Source organism: Henckelia pumila, unplaced genomic scaffold, assembly GCF_033568475.1.
Source record: "Henckelia pumila isolate YLH828 unplaced genomic scaffold, ASM3356847v2 CTG_466, whole genome shotgun sequence".
Lineage (NCBI taxonomy): Eukaryota > Viridiplantae > Streptophyta > Magnoliopsida > Lamiales > Gesneriaceae > Henckelia > Henckelia pumila.
Window position 1 is genome coordinate 598,557 of NW_027331833.1, and position 17,444 is coordinate 616,000.

General features: G+C 37.2%; 1 protein-coding gene across 1 annotated transcript; it reads left to right on the plus strand.

The window, feature by feature from the left end:
• Positions 1–2,044: 2,044 nt before the first annotated feature.
• On the plus strand, positions 2,045–3,848 carry LOC140872442 (3-ketoacyl-CoA synthase 6-like). The gene has a single exon (XM_073275266.1). The coding sequence runs from the start codon at positions 2,098–2,100 to the stop codon at positions 3,565–3,567; it is 1,470 nt and encodes a 489-aa protein (XP_073131367.1). The 5' UTR covers positions 2,045–2,097; the 3' UTR covers positions 3,568–3,848.
• The last annotated feature ends 13,596 nt before the right edge of the window (positions 3,849–17,444 follow it).

The window sequence follows — 17,444 nt, forward strand, 5'->3', positions numbered from 1 at the left end:
ATTGCTTTCATGTGTTACCAGAATCCAGAAAGCACGGAAATTATGGTGCCAACTCACGGTCTAGGAATGATCCATCCAATCCCATTAAAGAGCCCCGGAGCCTTCAAGCTAGCAATTAGGAGGGTGGATGGATTCCGCCATTGCATATATCGCTTTCGTTTTCAATTTGTGAGTACTTATGGATGTGGGGACCTCCCAATTACATAATTTGTACAGGTGTCCGAAATGAATTCATTACTACATCACTTAATGCTTCGCAAAACACCAGCCGAGAGCAGTAAGAATTTAACCACTTCCATTTAATTCTTCAAGATTTAAAATCCCATATTTAATGTCTTAAAAAACAGTTAAAGATTATAATGTCCATTTTCTTATTTTAATTAATTTTCCCAGTTTCGATGTATCCTTCCATATATACGAATACATGCAATAATTGACATCCAAAACCAATCGAGTTAAAAACGTCTTAATTAGCCATAGGCAACTGGCATTGGGTCTTGCTTACTCCTTTCATTTATTGCCAACAATAGTATTTATATATATATTATAGGGGTCAAATAATTCACTGGAAGGAACATGAAGACGAGATAAGCTTAGCATTTAAAGCAAAGATGGTCCACTAAACTAATATTATCGGGAGGCTATTTAATTTCTCCACTCAATAATTTGTTATTCCTAATTAATTGTATTTCGTATTGTACGTGTATAATCTCTGCTGGTCTAAATTATTGATCAAATTATCTCATGCACTACGGCTGTATCTGCATGCTGGCTGCTATGTAATTTTGATCTTGCATAACACACTGGTTTTGTAATCTGGCTCATTTTTAGCTCTTTTTCCGATTTTCAGTTCGATAATATGTCAACATTCAAGCGGAAAAAAATAGAATAAAAAAACATGATTCGATACTATGGCCTCGTAACAATATTGCAATTTGCAACCATCGATCGAGGTCGAGGGCACACTAATGGCTAGTCTTTCGAGTAGTAAATGCACGTCAACGACAATGAACTACTAATTTGCCTTTTATTAAAAGATCCACTAATTAAAATAATAGTAAATATTATATATATGTTTTTAATTAGATTTATATTTATATTTTATGATATGGGTGCTTTCAAGTTTAGTTCATGAGTCAATTTTATTGGACCAAACCACTTGACTTAATTCAGGCCGCACGAATCCAATTTCTATTTTAATTTTTGAGAAATGAATGATTCTAGCTAGTCAAGATTATTTTTTCAAAATGTTTTTATTTAAATTTAAGATTTATTTCATCATCACCCAATCATTCTTGTTAATGTTTCCATTTCTCGTGTACTACATATATATATAACTATTATGATCAATCCACAACTGAAAATATTCAATTTTGGCCAAAAGATCTGATTATATGGCAATTAAAGCAAATTTTAATTTCACAATTATTGAATTTTTTTCTGATGACATGAATAGAGTTTGTAAATTTTTTTGAAATATTTGTTTTTTTTTTATATGTTAAGTTATTCCAAATAAATCGATTCCCCTCCAAAATAAAGAAATCGTTAATCTTTGGCCGCATCACTACCCAAACGTTTTCCATTCCCGTGGTATATAGGCTCTGAATTAATAAATATTAGCGATAGTGTTACACATGATGTATGTGTATAAAAAAATATTGTTTCTGAAAAAAATGAAAAATGAAATTTTTTTTCTTGAGAAGATAAAAACCAAGTTTATCAATTTAGGAAAATGAAATAGGTAACTACATAATACTTATAAACAAAGTGATAACCGGTTAAAAAAGTTGAAAGCAGAGTACTAACAATAATTTTGAAAAAAAAAAAACTTTAGCAAAAGCAGTTTTAATTAATAGTATAGATTAATATATAAAATAAATCAATACTATTCAATATATACAATTTGAAAGACTGACTTTTGGAATTTTGCTGACAAATATAATATCTATATATTTAAGGTAAATGACGAAGCATCGAGTGGAGCAAAGGATTCCACGTGGAATCTCTGGTTTTGAAGTTGGTGTGTCTATTTAAAACCCCACGTTTTTTCCAAAGCAAGAATCAAACATAGCTAACGAACCAAGAAAGGAAATTAAAATGGCTTCCGAGGTTCCACAATTCTCCCACTCAGTGAAGCTCAAGTACGTGAAACTCGGCTACCAATACCTCGTCATCCCCATAATCATCACTCTAATTTCCCTAACACTTCTCCAGACCGGCCCCGAGCAAATCTACCAGCTATGGACTTCCATGCGCTTCACATTTTTTCAGGCAATTTGTTTCTTCTTCCTCGCTGTTTATGCTTCCACCGTCTTCTACATGACTCGGCCTCGGAGCGTGTATCTCGTGGATTTCGCTCTTTTCAAGCCTCCGCAGAGCATGCGAGTCTCGTTTGCCGGTTTCATGGAGCATGCGAGGATGGGTTTGTTCACCGAGCCTAAGAGCGTCCATTTCCAGATGAAGATTCTCGAAAGGTCCGGGCTCGGGGAGCAAACCTGCTTGCCTCCTGCGATTCGTTACATACCTCCGTGTCCCAACATGGCGCTTGCCAGAGAAGAAGCGGAGTTCGTCATCTTCTCCTGCGTGGATACGTTGTTTGAGAATACAGGGATCAAGCCTAAGGATGTTGATTTCTTGATCTTGAACTGCAGCCTTTTCTCGCCCACTCCTTCTTTAACAGCCATGGTGATTAACAAGTACAAGATGAGAAGCAATATCAAGAGCTTCAACTTGTCTGGAATGGGTTGCAGCGCTGGTTTGATTTCAATCGATTTAGCCAAAGATCTTCTGCAACAGTATCCCAACTCCAATGCCGTGGTTATAAGCACCGAAATCCTCACCCCTAATGTTTACAAAGGGAAAGAAAGAGCCATGCTCCTCCCCAACTGCTTGTTCAGAATGGGTGGAGCCGCCGTGCTTCTTTCCAACAGATGGTCGGATCGCCGCCGTGCCAAGTATCGACTCTCCCATGTGGTGAGGACCCACAAAGGAGCCGACGATGCATCATACAGGTGTGTGACACAAGAGGAAGATTCAGAAGGTAACGTAGGGATACTGTTGAATATCGAACTAATGAAGATCGCCGGGGAAGCCTTGAAATCCAACATAACGACTATCGGCCCTCTGGTCCTCCCCGCGTCGGAGCAAATTCTGTTCGCGATTTCACTCATCAGAAGGAAACTCTTCGACTCCAAACTGAAGCCTTACATTCCAGATTTCAAGAAAGCTTTCGAGCACTTCTGCATACACGCCGGAGGAAGGGCCGTGATCGACGAGCTACAGAAGAGCCTCCAGCTCACGGCGGAGCAAGTGGAGGCTTCCAGAATGACTCTGCACCGGTTCGGGAACACTTCTTCTTCGTCACTGTGGTACGAACTAGGTTACATAGAATCCAAAGGGAGGATGAAGAGAGGCGATAGGGTTTGGCAGATCGCATTCGGAAGCGGATTTAAGTGCAACAGCGCCGTCTGGAAATGTAACCGGACGATCGAGACGCCGGTGGCCGGAGCATGGGCCGATTGTATCGATAAATATCCAGTTCATATTCCGGAAGTGGTGAAGCTCTAAATTTGAATATAATAATTTTCAGATGTCTGTCTGTTCATTAAATAATTAATTTCGCTCGCTCATCAAGCAGAATTAATTACTACATGGGGGTGTTATATTGAGTTTTTTTTTTCGTTTAAAAATTAATCGTTTTCTCCTCAATTTCTACGTAGCTTTCAATATTTATTATTATTATTATTATTATTATTATTATTTAGCTCCTTGACTTAATTATTTCATGTCGTGATATATATATTTTCGACAATAGTAAGTAGCTAGAGGGATTCATGCATGTATATCAAGTTGCTAGTGTATTTAGATATTTCAGATCTTATCAATGAATTGTGCATTGATGGATTTCACCAAACGACTCGCATTGAGATTTTGGATTAGTTTAAAGTCAATGAGTTGAGGTCTATATTGAAATAAATTATATATTTATTGTATATTATTTTTTCTATTATTTTGTAATATTTTATTATTTTTAATTTTTATCTTTCTTTAATCTTTATTGTTATATATAAACATCTTATATATGTAATCATTCTTGAGATATATAAAAAATTATTCTCTCATTAGTTTCTACATGGTATCAAAAGCTCACGGCCTACGCCAATAAACGCTAACCCTAGCCTCCAGTCGTCGCCGCCCCCGCTATCCTGTCACCGAAAAATCTTCCTCTTTTTTTTTTTTTTTTCCGATCGGCTCTATGGTTGCCATCGGCACTGTTTCTTCTCCAATCTCCTTCAATGTTGCTGCCCACGCGCCCTTGAAGCTCACCTCTTCGAACTACCTTTCTTGGGAACTACAGTTCACGACCCTCCTCACAGGCCATGATCTCATTGGCTTTATTGATGGCTCTCATCCTTGTCCGGCCAAGACCATCACCACCGCCGCCACTCACACTCTCAATCCTGAGTATACCTTTTGGATCCGCCAAGACCAGTTGATCCTGAATATCATCATTGGATCGCTGTCTCCTTCATTGATTTCGTTTATTGCAACTGCCACCACCTCTACTGCCGCCTGGAACACTCTTGCCCTCACCTATGGAAAGCCCTCTCGTGGTCGCATCACTCAACTCAAAACGCAACTTCGAAATCAAGTAAAGGGCTCTCAGTCCATTACTGAATTTATGAGTTCATCAAATCCAAAGCTGATGAACTCACTCTCATGAATTCACCTCTTGATATTGAGGACCTTACTTCAAAAATTGAAATTGTGTTATCTTGCATTGTTAGTGATTATTCTTCACCATTGTTTACCAATTGAGTGAATAAAAAAAATAAAAAATACGATAACGTTATTATTAATTTTAAGGAAAAATAAGTTTTTTGGTCCAGTAACTTTACCTCTTTTGAGTTTTGGTTCATTAACTTTTTCGATGTGGGTTTTGATACACTAAATTTGCATTTTCAGTGTTTTTAGATCCAACTGCATACATGTCAGCTTCTGATTGGTCCACGTCATCATTTTGGACCAATCAGAAGTTGACACGTATGCAGTTGGACCAAAGACACTGAAAATGCAAAGTTAGTGTACCAAAACCCACATCGAAAAAGTTAATGGACCAAAACCAAAACATTGACAAGTTAATGGACCAAAAAAATTATTTTTCCTAATTTTAATGTAGTTCGGTAAACGGACTTTTTCATTCATCTATCTAGTAAATATCAATGTTAATGTAAAAGAGGTAGGCGGGTGGGAGGTCACCCACCGTCTAGTGCCCCGCCTAGATGGTTTTTTCTTTCTAGCCTAAATATTTAATTATTTTAGTATGATCCATCTTAATATTTCTTCAATAATTCAGCTTTATCTAATTCATCTGTCTAAGTGGTGTTTTTTCAAGTTTAAATATCTAATTATTCTTGTTCATCTTAATATTTCTCCAGCAATTCCTCGTTATCAAATTCAACTTGAAATACATGACATATTTCTTGTTTTCATCCGATACAAATTCATAGAAAAATATGTCAAATAATATTTTTTTGAAAAACATAAAATTAAAAAATATATAATATTATATGTTAATTTAGGCGGCCACCTAGGCGGATTTTGAGGCGTCTAGACGGCGATTAGACGGCCTAGACGGCCAATTAATGTAATAACTCCCAAAAACTTCAACTGTCTAAAAATCGGAGCGGTGGGCAACTGTCTAGAACCGTCCTTTAGAACACTGGTAAATATACAAACATCAAATGTTATGATCATACAAAGACTTAGATAACATAAAAAATTATTTTCTTATTACACATTTATGATGAACACATTCAATACTACACTTAACTTTGCGACCATCACCCGATTATAATTCTGCTTCAATCGAACATTGTTCTATGTGCGGATTGTTATCTCTCGAGAACGACACATTCCTCTCCCATAGAATGACTTGACGATGTTTTGAATGTGTGTGCACTACCAGAAATTGAAAATTAGAAAATCAGAATGAATATAGTGACACTGACAGAAACTCGTATCACAACATTATTAGAATAGAAATAAACAATTAATGAAACTAAAACCTTTAACATCGTCCATTACAAGTCTTATCAACCAAGAAAAAAAAATTCACCATTTACCCAAACAAAAGACGAAGGGGAAGAAAAAAAATAATATAATGGAATACTCTATTATTTGAACTATGAACATGAATCAAATCTGAATTCACAGGTCTCTTCATTCACTCTCTGAAATTTGTTACGCAAAATCCAAAGTAACCGAGATCCTCATGTTTGCTTGTGACTGATTGCACTATCAAACGTGAATCTATTGTAACTTTGTACATCTCTTAAACTTTTCTCATACAGAAAATTAATGTCTTCTCAAATTTCCAAAAGTTCACCATGTAGTACGGAGATGGCTTGATTGATTTGTTTACCAAAATCTAGCGATAATTGGTCTCTTGAGTGTCACAAAATGTACCACCCATGTTATATTGGTACATGTCCTCACTCTCAGCCACACCAATATTAAGTTTTAGCATGCACAAGATTTCGGCGGTTTCCAAACATTCTCCAGGAATCCCCTCTCAATATCATTTGCAATTTTCTCCTCCGCTCGGGCTTTTTGAAAATAAGATATTATTGCCGAACTCTAAAAAATATTCTTGGCCATCGGTTTTCTCTTATTCCCATGAAGAACATTTTCTTCTCTTTCCAAATAGTCCACGTGTGTATTGAGAAATTTTAAATTCCTCGGATAATTTTTCTTTCAATCACAAACAAATAGAGCATTGCATGTCCAGTTGAGTCCAAAGGAAATTGCACATACCACATGCTTCACTTACTGGAACATGGTGCTGAAATAGGTTCTGGTTCTGTTTGGCTCGGATTTTTTGTGTGCGGACGTGTCAGACACAAATCTTGCCAAAAGTGAAAAAGAAAAAAAAAGGAAAAATCTAACTTCTACCAAAAATGATTACGAGTCTCGGTTCCACCATCGGTCTCGGTTTCTCTGGTTTAACGCTAAAACACATAAGAAATAAAGAAGGAAAATTCTTAATAGCAATCAAAAATCTTAAGTTTTCTACTAAAACTTGAAAATGACAAATGTTTGCCATAAAAAACACAAAAAGATACTACTGAAAACGTGAAGAAACTAAGGAAATACATGCTGGAAATATATACTGAAATTATAAAAACATGAAAATGAAAGTTTAAAAAATTATGCAGAAAGTTTGATTTAAAAATCGAGAGCTTTTGGAGCTTGATTTGGATTGATTGATTGTTGATTGTTAATGATTGTGTTCTGCATGAATGCACATTTAATATGCTGGTTCTCGAGTCAGTTTCTCAACTTCTCATCTCCACTAGCTCACTACTTGCAGCACTAACAGTCGCACTAACAGCCCCACTAACTCTTAACTGCTTTGACTTCGTATTTCTCTCACTCTTTTTCAGCTTGGTTCCTCGAGTGCCTAAGGTTCCCCTAGTGCCTAACTCTACCATTCCACTACTTGTAATTCTTTTGACTTGGTCTTTCTTTTTCTTTTTGGTTCCTCGAGTGCCGAAGGTTCCCCGAGTGCCTAACTCTACCATTCCACTACTTGTAACTTTTTAGACTTGGTCTTCTCTTCTTTTTCTGCTTGGTTCCTCTAGAGTCAAACCAGCTCCCCAAGTGCCCAAATCCACGATCCCACTACTTACAATTATTTTGACTTGGTCTTCTTCTCTTTTTCTGCTTGGTTCCTCGTGAGTAGATCCGGTTTTCCGAGTGCCCAACTTCACCATCCCAATACTTGTAATTGTTTTGACTTGGTCTTTTCCTCTTTCTCTGTTTGGTTCCTCGAGAGTCGATCCGGTACCACGAGTGCCCAACTTCACCATCCCACTACTTGCATTTTGGGTCTTGGAAGTTGTTGATCAATTCTTTGCAGTTCATGTAACTTTATTGAGCTTTAATTCACCGAGGCTCATCATTAAAATTTTTAATGGGTTAAATGATAAATTAATGACACAAATTAATTAATTTATGGGTCAAACAGGTTCGTAGGAAAGCAATCATGTGACACACTCCACCAGAACAAGAGGATCTTGGGCGGTACTGAAGACCCCAAAGAAAGGACCACCATTTTTCATTGTGATGCCTCGACTGATGTTCTGGAGCTGAGAAAAGTCCACACTGGAAACGACACCTATCTCTCTCATAGCATACTAACCCTTTAGGTGTCAAATCGCCAAAAGAGAGAGTCACACAATATTCATCAAAATAAATGAAGATTTAAAAAAATTAATAAAATATTTTTTAAAAAAATCATAATATATCAAGATTCACACAAAATCAAATCAAAATAATATCCCAATAATTAAATTTTTTTGATTTAATAACCAAAACAATCTAACAAAAATATCTTATCAACATCAGACATTTGGCAATACAAATGAACCAAACCGAGCTGAACAATATGATAAACAAGCTCGGATCATTTAAAATTATTATAGGCTTGATTTGAAATTTTACCATGAGGTTCGAGCTCGACTCGTTTGAAATTATTAAGCTCATGAATATCTCGAGTTCAACTCATTAATAGCTCGTTTATCATTTTTAACGAGTCATGCTTGTTAAGAGGGCACATATCGATTTCGTTAAGCATGCAATACAAGCGAAACAAGTTGAACTCGAAACAACAACTTACGATAGTGGTCTTGGTTGGAACTTAGACCAGCTAGAACTCGAAAATAGCCTGAAATCGCATACTTACTAAATTTTGAAGCTTAATTATGTTGGGATCGGTTATGTGTATAATATGGGGTAAATACATAATTTTAAAATATTTCAAAAACTTTTCAAATAAAAAAACTGGTCTTGTTAGTGTTAGCCAAACAAGACTGTTTTTCCCAACCTCAAAAAATGATTGGACCACAACGATAGTGCGAATAAATGGTCCAAGTATTTTTATTTTTATTTTTATTTTTTTGTAATTATCTTATAATTAAGCAAGCACAAGTAACAAGAAATATTATCAATACAGTAAGTAACACATGGATTATAAAATTTCAAATGAAAACTTTTTTTATGTCTCCACTTCTTCCACTAAGAAAAAAATCACTGGAAGATTTTGATTTATACAACCTTTAACGCCCCAAATTGATCTTAATTGAATTTGTTTGAGATAATCTGAGATTACAGAGTTCAAGAGCCGACTTGATTTTGATCAGGGTCTATTTTGAAAATTTTGGAAATTTCAGGGACTAAAGTGCAAAATTGGACTTAATTAGATATTTATACTTGATTTGACTTCTTGTTCTCGGTTTCCTCCCTCTCCAAGTCGGTTTCCTCCATTAGAGATGCCTCTCAAGCTTTTCCAAGCTTCCAGATTTCATTCCGAGCACGATCCGTCCGTTAGAATTTATTTCTGAAGGCAGATTAGCGATTACGGCTGCGAGAGTTTCGTTCTATCATAAGTTTTTCTTCTATCGGATACTTTCTATTTTTTGGATGTTGTTAGAATTGATTGAGTTTCGGTTATGTTGTTCTTTACCGAGTTCTTATCGTTTATTCTCAGTCGGTTTTGAGATAGAGCGTCATTCGGAATTGTTATGATTTTTGCAGTGATTTTCGAAAATATGGATTTTGAGATTGATGGGTTTGAGTTCTATTTGTATATTTGGTATTGATTTGAGTTGATATCGATGTTATACTACTGTCTGCGTTTTCGATTTGATCAGAATATAGCCGTTATGCCGCCAGTTTGAGATTTTTCGGATTTTGGGAGTTTGATTGAGTTTTTCGGAATTGTTTGATTTGGATTGATTTATGTTCTTAATTATCTCCTTTCAGACTTGTTTGAGCATCGCTGGACTCGGATTTTTTGGATTTCGAATCATCGAAGAGTCGATCGAGGTTTGGTATCGAGATTATCCCATTTTTCATTGAATTGATATTCGTTTGGATTGTGATATGAATTATCGTCCTTGTAGCAATCCAGTTGGAGCAGCATTTGAATCGAGAAAGATATAAGATGACTTAGACTGGAATGGAACGAGCGACTCAAATCCGATTTGATTCGAGTGTTCCGAAGAAATCACATACTTGCATGTTAACTGATTGCTTGATTTTAGTTGAATGAATTATGTTTTCCATTGCATTCATCTTGAGCCAAAATCCTTGATTTCAGCGGGCAGAACGGCCCTTTTATGTTAGACGTTTTGGGGGCTTTAAGCGAGTGGCCTAGGCGTAGAGGTTCGCCTAGTGTTAGCATAGTCCTTATAGTCGCAACAAAGTCTAGAGGATGGAGATACGTAGCACCACCTCGATCGGGAGAGTCGGTGAGTTGTTTACGTGATCTCATCCTCGGGATCCTAAAAGCAGAGAAGCAACTCATTGATTATCAGTGTTGATATCCCGATTTTAAAGTCATGCATTTCATTCGTTTTAGCTTTGAATATGCTGTCTGTATTACATGTTTTGAGTTAATACTTGTTACTGCATGTTTTTTGCTTATACTGGGAATATTATTTTCACCGGATTATCCGGCTGTTGTCTTGTCTTTGTATGTGTGCTTGGCAACATGCGGGGCAGGACCGAGTCAGAGATTGCATGGCTAGATGGTGGAGTGATAGAAGTGAGGACTTGGTGTTTTAGAAGTCGAATATGTAATCGAACTTAGATTGTATTCGAACTCGTATTGTTTTGTATTTCATTGAATAAGCTAGACTGAAGCATGTTCTACTAGTTTTGAGATTGTATAACCCTAGAAGTCCAATGTTTTCATAACCGGACCGGTGATCGAACCGGTTTACCTTAAAAAACGGTCCAACCGGTAGGACCATTTTAACCGAACGGACCGAAAAATCGTTTATATAATATAATATAATTAATAATATATTTTAAATTTTTAAAACCTAAAAGATGTATATAAATAGAAAAATATATAGATTTATCATAGTTTGAAAACTAAATAACCATATAAATATATTCAAAATATTAATTTTAGTTATATATTTTTTAAAAATTAATTAATTAATTAAAAAAATCTAATATCACTAAAATAATATTTTTCATGAAGTAGAAATTTCAAATAATGTTGTATATATATATTAAAATATTAAATTAAGGTTTTAAAATTAAAAATATATTTTTTCAAAAGAAAATTAAAAAAAATCGAAGAACCGGTTGAACCGGTTCTTGATCGGTTCTGGGCCGGTTTTTTTGACCGTTTCGACCGGTTCTTGACCGGTTTTGATCGGTTCTGTCAGTAAAAACTGTTTTTAGGAGCAATCAGGACCAGACCAGTGGCCGGTTCCCGGTCGAACCGGTCGGTCCGGTTCGGTTTTGAAAACATGGCCTAGAACTATCTTGTTTTGGACTATGTATGATGTTTGGATGATTTATGCATTATTGGAATGATTTGAAATTGGATTTCGAACTAGAACTTCGTTTGGTTTTTCTGTGCAGAAGTGGTCGCTCGATCGGTAGAAGTTGACCGATCGAGCAGTGAAGCTGCAACCAAGTTTTTGTTTTGAGTTTTGCATGTCCGCTTGATCGGTTGAATCTTAACGATCGAGCGGCGCAGTTTTATTCACCCGGGAAGTGAGTTTGGAATTTCTGCTCGCTCGATCGGTTGATTTCTACCGATCGAGCGAGGCCCTTATTTTTTTAAAAAAATTCCTCACTCTTTTAAATCTTGTATGCTTGTATTATTTTTTCCGAGATTAGATGTTTAGAACCGAGGTCTCACACAACCCCAACCCACTCCAACTTTGAGACTTATCATTTGACTAAATCAAAACTCCTAGTATACCAAAAAAATAAGACACAAGTCTTAACACCACATATGGTTAAATATAATGTGAGTATATGAATCCTGATATTCATAGAACTGGCAAGCAACTCTTCAGCAGTTTTTGAGATGAACAGTTGTGAGGAGATCCTAATGATCCTTGATGGTGTGATTTTTGGACTTGTATGCGTGACTGTTTGAGCAGTGTAGATGATGGAGAGAATAGAAAGTGCTCAAAGTATGCAATGTTGATAGTGCGCATAAATTAAAGTTTTTATTTTTCAAGTTTGCTTGCATCCACTATTCATAGGCATCAACGCCAACGTTCGACTATATCCTTCGTAATTGCTTGATTAAAGATGACTCCTTTCATCTTAACACTTTGCCTTTGCTTAATAAATGCGGGATAGGGTTTTTTTCCCAAAATGGGTGATATTTGTTTCTGTAATTTCTAAGGTGGACTGTCCGCAGGTTCTATTTTTGGCAAAGATTTGAATACTCGAGTCTTGAACATTTAATTCCATGAATTTGTCTACCTTGAAGTGAGACTTTTCTTGCACGATTATAGATGTTGATGCATCGGTTTAATGTCAATAATTCCAACGACAATATCATCAATACTTCAACAATTTTGAGCAGTTAGACAAGTTAACAGTTGGGAACTTTGAGCATGAAAGTCAAGATGTATGCAGTTTGTTAACAAAATAGGCAGTGTTGTACTTGGTGTTACAACACCAGAGACAACACAATGCAGTGGAAATAAAAGCGTAAAATAAATAACACAAGCAAATAATTATGCACGAGTAAAGAATACTCGTGCTGGTGCCTTAGGGCTAAATATCACTAGAAAAACGTAGATCAGTCTTACAAAGTAATACTAGTGATTTTACGAAAAATCAATAAATCCTAAATTTCTCAACAAGTTGAGAAATCAAACTTCCATGCTAAATAATCAGAGTACGAAATAAATAGATGCAACTCCCGTAAGCCTAAATTGAAGAACAACAAAAATCGTCGAACAACATTATACACTAAGTGGTGTCTCCGATGTCTTCAACACCAACAACAACACGAGGACATGCAATAACGATAATTTCAAAATTGTCTTCAAAAGCCATCAACTTCACGAATGGAATTCTTCAGTAGATACTCTGGAAGTCGACGCCTGAAGCTCTATCTAACTTGTGCTCAATCCTTCACCTACACCTGCCCCATCGAATAGGGTATCCAGATACACAAAAAATACTGGATGTGAGCTCTAAGCTCAATACGAAAGCACGGATAAACATACAAATATGATGCATGCAAATGACAGGGTATCCATATCTGGGATAATTGTATACGAACTGCTCAGACTGGCGCCTGGAATATAAGCTCGTCACATCAGGGTAGCTAACCACTGTGCGCGACCACTCATTCCCGAATCACGGATGCGGACCACGGAGTCCTTCAGGTATCAGTACCTAAGGGTACTCGATATCAAACGTCCTAACAGGGCTGAGCAACCCTAACTGGCTCATCTCGAAAGATATACAGATGTACAGGCACAAGATGATATGCACATGCCGCATAACAATAATAACATGCAAACACATAAATGCAACATATAAGCATGCATATCCGCTGGCAATATCAGTCAGTACTTACGTACCTTTCTAAGGCAGTCCTAGTAGTCCCACTCTAGGTTTCAAGCCTATCATCAAGTCTACAATGCAAATACTCATGCATCAAACAATAAGCTCTAAAAGCCTTAATTAAGCTATTGCATACTCCTAAATAATTTAAGGAGACCATAGCTATACCTGCATCCGTCGTCAGCCCACTGATAGCGACTATCCCGCAACTAGGGGTACACCCCTGCTGCAGCTCCACAGCTTCGAGCACTGCTCCGTTACTGTGTCAGACACTGTCTGACTATACTAAAATATGTTCCCTACTCCAACTCTAAATAAGAATACCCAAAGCACTAAAATAGAGCCACGTGGGCAAAGGAGAGGAACTCGAAATTCGCACCAAATGAGGAGCTCGGACCTCATATTTATAGAGCACGTTCGGATCGTCCGATCCTAACTTCGGATCGTCCGAACTGCTTCGGGCCGTCTGATCATCTCATCGGATCGTCCGATCTCCGCCACGCGTCCAACCAATCGAATGCAACCATACACCTGTCCAATACACTGTTCGGGTCGTCCGAACTGGCTCTTCGGATCGTCCGAACATCTCTCGGATGATGTCACCAATGATGTATTATTTTGGGACAGTTGGCCGCATGAGTTCGGATCGTTCGAACCCACTTCGGACCGTCCGAAGTCTTCAGAGCCTCCGAAGCCTGGTTCCGTCCATGTTCGGATCGTCCAAACTCAAGTTCGGAGCGTCCGAACCTGCCGAACCATATCCACCATTTTTGAGTGTCCTGGATCCATTTCTGGACTCCGTTAATTCATCTGAAATTTTCTTAATCATGTTTTACTTAATCTCAACATGAATATACGATTAATTACTCATTAATCGTTAGTTTTGGATACGGGCTACTACTGGAGAGTAGTCACCAAAAATTCCAGAGGGGGTGGAGTAGGCACATTTTTTTCAGTGTTGTCACCCGTGTTGGCAACACCGGGTACAAAATCAAGAATAGTAGCAGAAATGGGAGAAAAATCAAGAACCCGATTCCCCATGAGTAGTCCGGGTACAATCCGTAGAATCTTGGGTTGTTAAGAAAAATCTTCAGTAATATTGCGAATGAACCCTTGAGACTCCAAGACACCATAGATTAGAGACGGGAAGGGCAACTTTGTAGACTTTAAGCCTCCATCAACAAACTAGATCACTGTTTGGAACACTAACTTTACAAAATTAAAAGGACTCCCGGTCCCTATGCAATAAAGAATGAACTCCTGTGGCCTTGTTACCACAGTAGAATTTGATGAAGGCGTCCAATTCCGCACAGCAGTCTTGTGTAACACGGAGTAGAAGGAAGTGAGCTTGGCTACCAAAAAATGATCGAAAAATTTCTTGATCATTCCACCAGTAAGAACAACAATCACTTCATTAATTTCCGGATGGTGTCCTTCTTCCACATCGGAGGTTGAGTAGAGTGAGTTGATCAGGGCAGGAGTAAACTCCTCCAGAACTGCCATTTGCAGTACGACATGACAACAACAACAATAGTAGAATATATCTTCCTAAGCTTGAAAAACTCTACAAGATTGTACCTGCTGTAGGTATCCACATCAATATTCTTTTCATCCAAAATCCCTCTGTGCACATAGAGGGGCCAAACTATAGCAGCATCACTAGAGAAAAATTGTAGGGAATGAGCAGCATCAATGTCATACCCATCATCAGCAGTGTTTCCAGTGGTTTTGGCAAAATCAACTACAACACCGGCTTCAACAACAGAGGGAACTTCTTCCTCAAGAGGTTTATCATCATCATCAGTGCTGAAAATATCATCAGAGTCTTCCTCATAAACAATTTGAGCACTCTTATCAGAGGATTCATCATCAGAGGATGTAGAGGAGGAAGACTCTTCATCAAGTTGTGCTTTCCCACTAGCAAATTCCTTTAACATCTCAGCATCAGATTCATCATCAGAGTGATGAAAAAGAGTAGTAGCAGGAACAGAGGGAGCAACCTTCCCTTGCTTGAGGCTCTCCAAAATTTGAGCCATATTAGAATCTTCATCAGAGAAAGCGGTCTCCTTATGCACTGATTTTTCAGGGGTGACAGAAGGAGGAATATCGTCAGAAGAGCTTGAATCACTACTATCAGATACAACAATAGAGGCAGAGGCGGATGAAGTAGTGGAGACTGAGGGTTTATTCCTGGCAACCAGCTCGTAATCCTCATCATTTGAATCATCACCAGAGGATTGATCATAATCGGTCAAGGAGAGACGAGGGCCTTTGTAAAACCTCTTTGAAGGTGTAAAATCGAGATTGTACCCAGCTTGCCTCTTCGATCTTAGGTAGAGCAGGATGAACGCAGTTCAAAACAAAGAAATCAAGAGGATTCTCTAAATCGATCTCGTTCCTAAGTTCATCAGGAATAATAGCAGCAAGTGGGATGGGTTCCTCAGATACTGGAATGATTTGAAGAGCGGGTGGGGAAAATTGGACTTCCGGTGTTGCAACACTGGGGGCAACATTGGGGTCCTTGTAGCCCATCTCGCTTCGAATATCTTAAGGATCAAGGCCTGCCATTGAAAAAATATTTGAGAGTAAGAGAAGGGTTGGGTTTGCAGAATTCACAATCGGGGTTGGAGAAGATAAAATAACCCGATAAGGAAGAAAACATACATATTAGAAATATTATAAACGGTAATACCCTTCCCTAACAAACTCATTATTACCCTAATTTGCTTATCTCACCAAGTTACTAACGGTAACTTTTCTCAACGGCCGAAAATATTTGGAAACAAGAAATAAAATCTCATAAATATGGTAACAATCCGAGATAGATATCAGTTCAAATATTTTAGAATTAACTCAACTTCAGCTTAACACCACTGTAACAAAATAAATCACAAAAATTCAATTTTTAGTAAATATGGTAATTTATCGAGTTTTGTTTATTTGTAACTTTACCAAAAAACAGAGCCTGTTATATAAAAATGCATATGCATGTCTTATTTTATGCCTAAAACAGAGTGTAACATAAAATTAAAATATATAAACAAGCACATGATATGTTCACACGTGTAGTGTTGCCCCTTGTGTTGACAACATCATCAACAACACCAAAGTTTTTTCAAAAAGTATTTGAGATTTACACACTTGATTACCCATGATTTCATAAAATTTTCAGAAGTGGTAGCCTTCACACTAAAAGAGCAGTTTTCATTGGACTCAATTAGGTAGCTTTTCAATTTCTTCCGATTATTTATGAAGTTTGTATATATGACATTGGTCATCAAACTTAAAAAAAACGGACACTGAATTTGCAAAACCAATTTTCACATGGGACAAGAACGTGGAATACACGTACATCCCTCAACTACTTAGTGGTTTAGTCGGAGTTCGACTTGAAAGGGCCAGTGAGTTTAATTAAAAAATTTTCTGAAAAACTCGGCACCTGTAGAATCATTGTAACAGAGATTAAAACACTACGCAACACAAAGTGAATGCAAAATGCCTAAAATCCTAACCATGCATGAAAATAAAAACAACAGTGTTGTCTATGGTGTTGGAACACCGGAGACAACACCAGTAAAGGATTATAATGAACACATGCTGAGAGACCTCCGAAGAGTAGAGAATATCTCAAAATCTAAGGCTTTAGTAAATATGTATGCCAGCTGGTTATTGGTTCCAACAAACTCCATTCGAATCACATTTTTCTCTACCAAATCTCGAATAAAGTGATGATGAATGTCAATGTATTTTGTGCGAGATTGTTGAATTGAATTATTTGATATATCAATCGCACTCAAATTATCACAATAAACAATAGGAGGTTCACTCTTAAAATCATAATCTTCAGTCATTTGGTTCATCCAAAGAAGTTGTGAACAACAACTTCCGGCTGCCACATATTCATATTCAGCAGTCGAAAGTAACACACTTTTTTTCTTACGACTATACCATGAAACCAAATTATTGTCAAGATAAAAACACCCACCAGTAGTGCTTTACCTATCATTCATATTACCAACCCAGTCAGCATTAAAACCAACAAG